Source organism: Enoplosus armatus, chromosome 6, assembly GCF_043641665.1.
Source record: "Enoplosus armatus isolate fEnoArm2 chromosome 6, fEnoArm2.hap1, whole genome shotgun sequence".
NCBI classification, from domain to species: Eukaryota; Metazoa; Chordata; class Actinopteri; order Centrarchiformes; family Enoplosidae; genus Enoplosus; species Enoplosus armatus.
This window is the reverse complement of record NC_092185.1, coordinates 785,203-795,982: the sequence shown is the minus strand read 5'-3', so window position 1 is coordinate 795,982 and position 10,780 is coordinate 785,203. Positions and strand designations below refer to the sequence as shown.

Here is a 10,780-nt window from a genome sequence, read left to right as displayed (position 1 = left end):
ATCATCTGCAACCTACAAAAGATGGAAGATTTCCTCATCTCATGTCCATTTAATACTTATTACGCACCCTGATGCGAAAGCGACTTCTACGTCCGATAAATGAAGCTTGACACTTCTCAAGGGGGAGCGTACAGAAGTCCATTTGATACATGTAATACGCAAAGGAAACAGTAGGGGGAGGCACCGTCCTCAAAGACATCAGGCTACAAACACGAAGAAAACGGAGGGGCCACAGAAGTAGAAGGTCTAGAGCAGTTTTCTATAATGAAAATTATATTAATAGAAAGGACAGCATGCAGAATTTGCTTTTATAATATTGCTGTTCTGGTGTGTGCTTATTATAGGCCGAATCCGAAACTCTCTCTCAGTTAGAGTCAGCGTATTAAAAAGTCTTATCTTAACTCTCTATACATTTCAGATTTGTTATGATCCGATACATTTCCTCGCTATTCTCATATCAAACAAAGCTCAAACACAAATCCGATAACATATGAAAACATACAGGCAGAAATAATAGTCTTTTGCATTGTGAAGTATAACGTTACATGCCTGTCTACCTGGTGTGGTTCTACGGAGAGGCTGCTGTATTGTTTTGATTAATCATTTGGACAGGTAGGCTACAGCTGCGGGTTTACGTGCATTTACGTTGGATGGTTTTACTAAATGTACATTACATAGTTCATATAATGATGTTTCAAATCGTATCTTGGCGAGTTAGCTTAAACTACAGCAGAATGTTAGCTGCCCGTCTGCTAGCTAACAGCGTGCTAACGCTAGCTAGCTATTAGCTCAGCAGTCCTAGTGCAAGACCATTGTTTCTGATAATGATAATTTGAATGCACCTTTTGATTTTAAATGCTAACGTAAGTCATAATGGATATCAGACATTCATCGGCTGCACAGCAATAGGTCGTGGTGCTGAAACCGCATTTCATGCACCGCAGCTGTTAAAAGTTAACGTTAGCTTGTGTAAGTCAACATAATTGACGCTAGCTAATAACAGTGCGGTTGGCTAGCTGGCTGTACGGTGTGTAACGTATGAATTCATTGAACACCTCAGTTTAACGTTACTTATAAGCAGCGAAATGAAGTGTGATTCTGACCAACAACCTGCCACCGTCACGATATTTGAACACAATGACCACAGCACTTTCATTAATGCAGCTTAACGTTAATGTTAGCCGACGTTAGGTGCACATACAGTTAACGTTAATAATGTGCCATACGTTAACGTTATTACAACCTACAGAGAACGCTAAATGCTAACATAACAACCCATCGTGCTATTTAAAGCAGTTTACATATTTCTGTGGGTTGTAAAATATAAGAATAACCCGGTTCTAAGTCGTTAGTGGCCTTGGGTGCCTTGTTGCGAGGTTAGCCTATTCTGGGAATCGTAAATAAATTCGGAGTAATGTGATTTAAATGCTGTAATATACAGAAGTCATGTACAGTAAAGTGTAATATACAATGCGGGGTTTTAGAGAAGATAAAAAGTTCAACATCACACTTCGCTCACAGTGTAATGTTGTATTATTCTGTCCAGGTTTAACTCCATGCAGTCTATCATTGAATCGTGCACTGTGTGCTTTCATCCAGCAGAGGGCACTGCAGCATAGTTTCATTTGATAGGTTTGGAAATCAGAGCACAGGGGATGCAGTCAGCTCTGTGCTCTTTGTTGTCTTTTGAGTTTCTGGTCAAATCTAAGCCTCAGCTCCTTGAAGCCCTACCTGCAACTAAGGTTTTCTCTTCCGTTTGCTCAAACAAGCTTATATATGTGTCATTTCTAGATGTCTCTAGAAACTGACTTCAGGCATCACAGAATTGTATGAAAAGAAAACCCCTGCTTAATACATTAACTGTTTGCTGTAGGGGGGATTTCCCCACATATTCTCCTCCCAAAAGATCTTTTGGTGGTAGACCACCTAATTCCTCTGTGACTTTTCCCACAGTATTTAGTGGCAGGGGGCAGAAACCACATCCAGGATACAGAGGCTCACTTCCCACGTAGTGATTTAGAAGAGGTCAGAGGTTAAAACACAATATTATCAGAGCTCAACCTGGGCTTCATGCTCACAAGTACTCAGTCAGCATTCTTTTTAATTAGATGTTCTCTCAATTAATTTAGTCTTGTTTAACATAAATCATCACATTTTTTAAAATTGGTTATAAGAGTCAAACATATTGTAATTTCGAGGGAGGATTTAACACTACAAATGTTTTTCTATGTCTGATGTTTGGACTACAAAGTCTCTTTAAATCTCAGTTTCACCAGAAGTTCAGGTGGAGAACAGAGAGCTTTTTAGCATGTAGGCGTTCTCTTATCTGTAATTATGAGGCAGGACCGTAACACGACTTCCTCCTGTTGAAAACAGGCCACATTAGCATGTGAGGAGTGGGACTGATGTGTTTTTTCATTCACTTGCTCAATACTGATTGATAGCAGCAAGACATTTCTATTAGAGGAAATGCGGCGGGCGAAGGGGAGTTTTGGGGCTAAGACTGGGAGGAGTTTGGACACAAAGCAGAAAAGGAGATGCTGCTGCAGAAGGAACAGTCGGCTCTGTATTTCCTGGCTGGGCAGCATCCCTTGTGACAATGCTCCACGCCTCAGAACCACCCTGTCTCAAAACACTTAAACCACCTTCAATGGGCAACAATGTGTGTCCCCATTTTTTTTTATCTCCCTCCCCCAGCTTTACCTTAACGAATCACTGACCTTACCAGATCATATAATGATACCTATATTTTGTAGATGTTACCGTACTGGTACAAGACGCTTCCTATTCTAACATCTCCCACTGTTTTCCTCCAGATCTCCTCTGCAGTCATAGAAGTCATGGATGAGCAGACGGGCTCTCCTGCAGCCAACGCCGACAACAACAGCCAGAGAAATGGAGATGAGGTAAGAGCTGAACACGCACATATCAAATGACATTCTTTTCCAATTCAAACTCCAAGAATGGCCTGCCACTGTATATCATGGGGGATTGCTACCTGAACCTTCAAAACATATCTGTTTTTGTTATCTTTGCAGAAGCCCCGACGTGGCAGCTGGACCAAGGGGAGGAAGAGGAAGAAGCCGATGAAGGACAGCAATGCACCCAAGGCCCCCCTAACAGGCTACGTTCGTTTCATGAACGACAGACGGGAGCAGCTACGGGCCGAGCGTCCAGACGTGCCCTTTCCTGAGATTACGAGGATGCTGGGCAACGAGTGGAGCAAGCTGCCCCCTGAGGAGAAGCAGGTCAGTGAAGAAGCTCCACACAGAATTGACCTTTGAGCAAACAACTGTGAGGAGAAATGTGTCAAAGTTCTGCATTTCTTTCCTTTCCACTTTGTATGTTACTCAGTTTAAGATGACCTGCACAATGCTTACATTTCTATGCAAGTCCTCCTGTAGATTAGTGCAGCAATAATGAACAACTAGGGCCATCCAGGTTTTGAGGAAGCGGTGGTTGAAAATAAGCAGAGCAGAGGCAGGAACGAGATCTGTTTAGGTTTTTGATTAACAAGGTGGTGGAATTTTAATTGTAATTACTTTTGGCTTTCAGTAATTGCACCAACGGTGCCCCAAAGGACCAGACTGAAATTTTCATCTGCAACATGCAAACACTGAAGACAGAGGCAGAGACTTTCATCTAATTTGTCACTGTGCACAAACAGAGTGAAAGAACAAAGGCCTGTAGAGTCCACAGTGCCAGTGTTTTAGAGATGTGACACTGACTTACTCATGACTGTTTGGGAGCTGTTAGACACACTTTACAGATTGTAGTGCCGTAGTTGGATGGCATCTGGTGCTGTCTCCTAGATATGTCCTCAAGTGTGGTGCAAGAATAGCAGAAAGATATCACAGTGGATAAAGTTGTTTTATTGTAGTGATAGAACATTATTACAGTCATGTTGAGGCAAATCATTCTACTGCAAATATATCTGAGTTAAATCACTGTGTTTCCACCAGGGAAAACATTTCAAAATGTGGCAGAATAATTATAATCAGTTAGGGTTGCCTTTATATATAATATTTGTAATATTAGGGCCACGAGGGCCGGGATAGAGACGGGATAGAGCCGGGATAGGGTCGGGATAGAGCGGGGATAGGGCGGGGATAGGATCGGGATAGTGCCGGGAGAGGGCGGGGATAGGGTCGGGATAGTGCCGGGATAGGGCCGGGATAGAGACGGGATAGAGACGGGATAGAGCCGGGATAGAGACGGGATAGAGTCGGGATAGGGTCGGGATAGGGCCGGGATAGAGACGGGATAGAGACGGGATAGAGCCGGGATAGAGACGGGATAGAGACGGGATAGAGACGGGATAGGGCCGGGATAGGGTCGGGAGAGGGCGGGGATAGGATCGGGATAGTGCCGGGAGAGGGCGGGGATAGGGTCGGGATAGTGCCGGGATAGGGCGGGGATAGGGCCGGGATAGGATCGGGATAGTGCCGGGAGAGGGCGGGGATAGGGTCGGGATAGTGCCGGGATAGGGCCGGGATAGAGACGGGATAGAGTCGGGATAGGGTCGGGATAGGGCCGGGATAGAGACGGGATAGAGACGGGATAGAGCCGGGATAGAGACGGGATAGAGACGGGATAGAGACGGGATAGGGCCGGGATAGGGCCGGGATAGGGTCGGGAGAGGGCGGGGATAGGATCGGGATAGTGCCGGGAGAGGGCGGGGATAGGGTCGGGATAGTGCCGGGATAGGGCGGGGATAGGGCCGGGATAGGATCGGGATAGTGCCGGGAGAGGGCGGGGATAGGGTCGGGATAGGGCCGGGATAGGGCCGGGATAGGGTCGGGATAGAGCGGGGATAGGGCGGGGATAGGATCGGGATAGTGCCGGGAGAGGGCGGGGATAGGGCCGGGATAGGGCCGGGATAGGGCCGGGATAGGGTCGGGATAGGGCCGGGATGGAGACGGGATAGAGTCGGGATAGGGTCGGGATAGGGCCGGGATAGAGACGGGATAGAGACGGGATAGAGCCGGGATAGAGACGGGATAGAGACGGGATAGGGCCGGGATAGGGCCGGGATAGGGTCGGGATAGTGCCGGGAGAGGGCGGGGATAGGATCGGGATAGTGCCGGGAGAGGGCGGGGATAGGGTCGGGATAGTGCCGGGATAGGGCGGGGATAGGGCCGGGATAGGATCGGGATAGTGCCGGGAGAGGGCGGGGATAGGGTCGGGATAGTGCCGGGATAGGGCGGGGATAGGGCGGGGATAGGGCCGGGAGAGGGTCGGGATAGGGCCGGGATAGAGTCGGGATAGGGCGGGGATAGGGCCGGGATAGAGACGGGATAGAGCCGGGATAGTGCCGGGATAGAGTCGGGATAGGGCGGGGATAGAGCCGGGATAGAGACGGGATAGGGCCGGGATAGAGACGGGATAGAGCCGGGATAGGGTCGGGATAGGGCGGGGATAGGATCGGGATAGTGCCGGGAGAGGGCGGGGATAGGGTCGGGATAGTGCCGGGATAGGGCCGGGATAGGATCGGGATAGTGCCGGGAGAGGGCGGGGATAGGGTCGGGATAGTGCCGGGATAGGGCCGGGATAGTGCCGGGATAGGGCGGGGATAGGGCTGGGAGAGGGTCGGGATAGGGCCGGGATAGAGTCGGGATAGGGCGGGGATAGGGCCGGGATAGAGACGGGATAGGGCCGGGATAGAGTCGGGATAGGGCGGGGATAGTGCCGGGAGAGGGCCGGGATAGGGCGGGGATAGGGTCGGGATAGTGCCGGGATAGTGCCGGGAGAGGGCGGGGATAGTGCCGGGAGAGGGCGGGGATAGAGACGGGATAGGGTCGGGATAGAGATGGGATAGGGCGGGGATAGAGTCGGGATAGTGCCGGGATAGGGCGGGGATAGCTTTTTGCTGATTTGTATCACGTTGAGTTCAAAGCGGAGTCAGATGTGTCTGTATCCTGGTACAAGGTCTTTGCATGAAGATAGTTTTATTAGTATTTCCTCAAATTCCTGAACTAATTATATTACAAGATGCATTTTTCATTACAAGCTTTGAGTGAACGTAGGTTATTAATATTGGAAATTACTTTCATTTGTCTTTTGAAAGGAACTAATCCTGATTAGGAATAATTACTCCCAGTCATCGAGCCATCTCACCCACAATCCTCCTCCATCCTGTTTCCCCAAATCTCATTTTCCTCTTTTTTTGGTTGAGTCTTCCCAGCTCTTCTCACCTGTCAGCCTTCTCTCTGCAGCGGTACTTGGACGAGGCGGAGCGGGATAAGGAGCGCTACATGCGGGAGCTGGAGAAGTACCAGAAGACAGAGGCCTACAAACATTTCACCAGGAAGGTCCAGGAGAAGCAGAAGGGCAAGCGGCACAGAGGAGGTGAGATCTGTTAGGAAAGCAGCAGGATGACAAGTTGGCATCGGCCACTGAAACTAGTGTGGCAGTTAGCCCCCCATCACTGTCAGGTACTGCTGTTACAACAGGACACTTCATATGTCTGGTGACATCTGGATAAACCAGGTGTTGCTAGCTGGACAGTTCCTGCTCAGACAGGTTGACTAACTTGATAACATGACAACATGACTAACATCATACAAGCATTATGTGGTTGTGTGGTCTGTTTCTTTTTGAAATGAGTATTCATAAATAAATAAATGAATACTGTTTTAAATCCTTTCTGGCTTGAACATTTTGGTTTTGACCATAAAGAGGCCCATGAGCAAGGCACCAAACCACTAAATGATCGAGCGGAGCTGCTTTGTGGCTTAAAGAAGACGCTGGTCTTGCTGGGAAACTCCTTTAGATGCTTATGTGTGGCTGCTAAACTTGAAACAGGGTGTCAGTGTATATAACAAAATCATTCCCCACCCTGAACGTGTTTTACTGCATGAATATATTCCATCATTTGTTGTAGGAACTCAGAACTCATTATTTGCTTTGGAAATGTGGCAAAGGAAGTCTGTAGTAGTAGTTCAGGTTATGAGTTAACTTGAGGCCAAGAAGCTGTTACTGTGCTCACACAACACGTGGTCCCATTTTGTTACTGTGCATAAATATCAGTTTAAATATCAAAAATGTTGATGACATAAACAGCCCTGCCTTAGCAAGTAAATCTGAGAGAAGTGAAACTGCTCGACTACAGTAGATGCTCTGCCTCATTTCAGTTGATTCACAATATAGAGTGCAGAGATGGGATCTTTGGGATCACTTAGATTCATTCAGTCAGTTCACGATGTCGTGAAGGCAAAGCTGCGCCGGGGGAAACATGAATCATCTGCTGTCCTCTGTCTTTATTCTGCCCTTCCTTTCCAGATGTTGGGCACCAGGTAGCCAACGAGGCTCTCCACGAGGTCAGTAACTCTTTCCTGCCCCGTCACAATCACTCTCCTTTAGAGTTCATTCATTGAATGAAGATATTCTCTTCCAACTATCGAAACATACATTTATTTGCATTATTGCTCCCACATTTTACCAGACGTTGTTTCGGCTCTGTTACTACCTCCACCGCCGGCTTAACGGTGGAACAACAATGCCCCCCCCCTTTCCGTGTTCGTACGTTTTACACAGAACGGCGAGGCGGAATAACGGCGCAACATTGCCGCCTTGAACAGGCTGTATAAAAGGGGCTATTTAGTGCTCATTGTTGCGTTACTAAAGCTGAGTTAATCCGCTTTGGTGCTGTGTTAGTGTTCGTGATCCAAACACTTGGCTTCTACTAAGTGTGTAATTCATTTTTATTAAGTTCTGCATGTAATTAAGAGGTTTCTTTTTGTAAGTCTTATGGCATCCTTCTGAAGGCTTGTTGCCAAGGTGACTTCATTGGAAGCAGCATTCCTGTGGGAATACCAGTGTTTTCCCCTCTAGATCTCAAAGGACACAGGATTCAGAATACATTTCATGACGTTAAGAAATGAGGAAGGAATAACAAAGAAACCTGCACCGTAACTTGTGCTGCTATTGTGAAACACATTTTTATTGCAAATGTATTTCAAACCTTTTCAGGGCCTTTGATATGTTCGCAGCTCTGTTGATGAAATGACTTTCTTCATCATCATTTCTTAAACTGTATAACTGTATTTCCCCTGTGTTCCGGCATAAATGACCACCTCTTGCTGTTTTCACTGCTCGGCTCATCCCCTCTCCTCTTCCTGTCTCTGGCTTTCAACAGAAGGACGCCGAGGGGAAGGACAGAACTGTGTTTGACATCCCGATCTTCACAGAGGAGTTTCTCAACCACAGCAAAGGTAAAGAGCTTGAACGCAGCCAGCCGTCTTGTTGAGAAATACGTTGTAGTTGGTGTGCTGTGACTGTTTTAAACTTCCATTTGTTTGAGTGTTTCTAAACTCTGCTACCTCAAGAGAACTTGGTTTTATGGTGCGCCGTCGTCCCAGAATAGTTCTGCCGTCCGCCGAAAGCCCTGAACTCAGAAAGAGTACACCTCTCTGAGCAAATAAAAAATTGATGATGGCACCGACTGCTGGATTTCGCTGTATCGTCTCTCCTCTGATCTTCCATTGTGTCAGTTTCTCTGTGTCTGTGTTTTCCTCCGCAGCACGTGAAGCTGAGATGCGGCAGCTGCGTAAGACCAACATGGAGTATGAGGAGCGCAACGCAGCGCTGCAGAAACATGTGGAGAGCATGCGCGGGGCAGTGGAGAGGCTGGAGGGCGACGTGATGCAAGAGAGAGGACGCAACGGGCTCCTCCACCAGCACCTGGAGACCCTGCGTCAGGCGCTCACCTCCAGCTTCTCCTCCGTACCTCTGCCAGGTGAGAGCCAACGCCTCCTTTTTCATCCCAGTTCAAATAACACGGAAATGAACTGTTGAAATATCAGTAATCATTATTCCACTAGGGGACATCTTCTTTAGTTTCAATAAAAACGAAATAAATGACTCAACACTCTATGACTTTTGTGCAGCCTCTTTCTGTCAGATATTTGCTGACAACATTAGTTTTGGTAATCTTGACAAAAATGAAATATATAAATATATATGTAACATTCTGCTGTGTGCGGAGAAAAAAACCCCAAATTGCTTTGCTTTTATTTCTGAAAGTGTGCAGTGTGGCTCTTGGACTTGGACTTTGCTGATATTGGTCAATATACCTTATAAACCACTACTGACTTGATATGCCAGTAACCCACAAACACAAATACTGTCGTAAGCTTTTAGTTCCAGAGTCACAGTTTAAGGTGGTGAGACATAAATAATACTGTAGGTGTGTTCATCCACCCGCTGTGAACTCCAGCGCCTCCTCCTGCAGAGATGCATACAGTAGAACCACCTGCTGCTCCGTTAGAGACTGGCCGTTCTAACCTGTTCATTATTTAAATGTAAGGAATGTGTCCGTCTTTGTTCACGCTTGTTTTATGCACACACACAACCCGTGCGGAGCTCACACCCACAGGTTTCCTCTTGCAGTATTCTCCACACCTGAGACACAGACTCAGCAAACAGCACAAACTGACGTAACACTGGAATCATTTCCTGAGAGCTTGACGATGAAAGATTCAAACTCAGACCTGGCCTCAGGGAAGCTCTGTGGCACATTCTGATCAGGAGAAAGTGTCACATCAAAGCTTCCTCCCAGTCTAAGCATGTTGACCTCTGGTTTTACTGGTTCTTTCTTTACGTAGGTTTTGTCGCTTTTGGTTTGTGTTGTTTCACCTTAAACACAGCCACAAGTATTTCAGACATTCCTACACTTGTTGTCCTGCAGGCAGTGGAGAGACGCCCAGTCTTGAAACCATTGACTCCTACATGAAGAGGCTCCACAGCATCATCGTCAGTAACCCCCAAGAACACGATAATCTCATCAACACTGTGAGAGACGTGGTCAACCGTTTGGACAGGTGACAGCTGCTTTATTTGGACTTTTCACTTGAATTACTATTTTTGATTCATTTCCTTGTCAATAAAATGTAAACAATAATAATAACTGCCAATCACACTTTCTCAGTCTGAAGATAAATCAATCAGTCTAATTGACAGTTTCACCTCAAGGTCCGCTCATTAAGAGCTCGTTCAAGTGTTCCATAGTTTAAGTTTCAGCTGTGAGTGCATTCTGAATCTTTTGCTGTCTTTTGTCCAGATAAATGGCCCGAGTCCATCTGACTTGATGGACTGAGACTCGGCGTGATGTTCGGTAGCTGCGGCTCCTCGTCGGTGGATCTTCTGTCCGTCTGTCATCCCAGTTGATTTTAAAACGTCTTTTATTACTCCGCTAAGGTGATGTAGGTGAAGGTGATGTAGCGTCTCATATTTATTTATTATTTTTTACATATTTTTAAAACTCTGTTCACACTTTATTAATGTAGCTGTAGTTTGTTTTATAAAATAATCCGATGACAAGACGTGAAACAGTTTTCTGTCACTGCTCCTCTTCTGTCTTCACCGTCCATTTATAGCAAAAACTTCCACAACAATATCTGAAGCATTATCAGCCATGTTCTGATCAAAGACAAATGTGTCAGTGCGTTTGTGTTTGCCATTTCCAAGAGATATTGTTGAGCAGACTTTCTTTGTTCATGCTCTGTTGAAGAAAAACATGTGCCATTTATTTCTCTCCGGTGTGAAAAAGTGTTTGTGTTTTCAATAAACGTATTTACATCATGTGAGCAGTCAGCTTGTTTGAAGAGGTTCGTGACATGCTGGGAATATGTTTGCACTGAAATGAAAATCAAAGTGAGCTACACTACGTACCATTGCCCTAGATTTCTCGTTTCATCTTATTCAGACGGTCTTTCTCAAAGTGACTGTGGCTTTAAATAACAGCCGCCGTCAAGTGTTAAAACGAGTGTCTGAAATATGT

General features: G+C 46.3%; 1 protein-coding gene across 3 annotated transcripts; it reads left to right on the top strand.

Moving 5' to 3' along the window:
• The first annotated feature begins 210 nt into the window (after nt 1-210).
• hmg20a (high mobility group 20A) lies at nt 211-10,566 on the top strand. 3 transcript variants are annotated; one of them, XM_070907625.1, is made up of 9 exons: nt 211-244; nt 2,817-2,906; nt 3,039-3,248; nt 6,216-6,348; nt 7,282-7,319; nt 8,138-8,213; nt 8,522-8,737; nt 9,689-9,821; nt 10,061-10,566. In XM_070907625.1, the coding sequence occupies exons 2-9, from the start codon at nt 2,841-2,843 to the stop codon at nt 10,062-10,064; spliced, it is 876 nt and encodes a 291-aa protein (XP_070763726.1). In that variant the 5' UTR covers nt 211-244; nt 2,817-2,840; the 3' UTR covers nt 10,065-10,566. The 3 variants fall into 3 exon arrangements, with proteins under 3 accessions (XP_070763726.1, XP_070763727.1, XP_070763728.1); XM_070907626.1 differs by lacking the exon at nt 10,061-10,566 and having other exon boundaries at nt 9,689-9,825; XM_070907627.1 differs by lacking the exons at nt 211-244; nt 2,817-2,906 and having other exon boundaries at nt 3,033-3,248.
• The last annotated feature ends 214 nt before the right edge of the window (nt 10,567-10,780 follow it).

Excerpts from the sequence above, each read along its gene's own strand:
- hmg20a (XM_070907625.1), top strand. The coding sequence starts at position 2,841 with ATGGATGAGCAGACGGGCTCTCCTGCAGCCAACGCCGACAACAACAGC. Across the intron at positions 2,907-3,038 it reads GCCAGAGAAATGGAGATGAG|AAGCCCCGACGTGGCAGCTG; the intron begins GTAAGAGCTGAA and ends TTATCTTTGCAG. Across the intron at positions 8,214-8,521 it reads GTTTCTCAACCACAGCAAAG|CACGTGAAGCTGAGATGCGG; the intron begins GTAAAGAGCTTG and ends TTTCCTCCGCAG.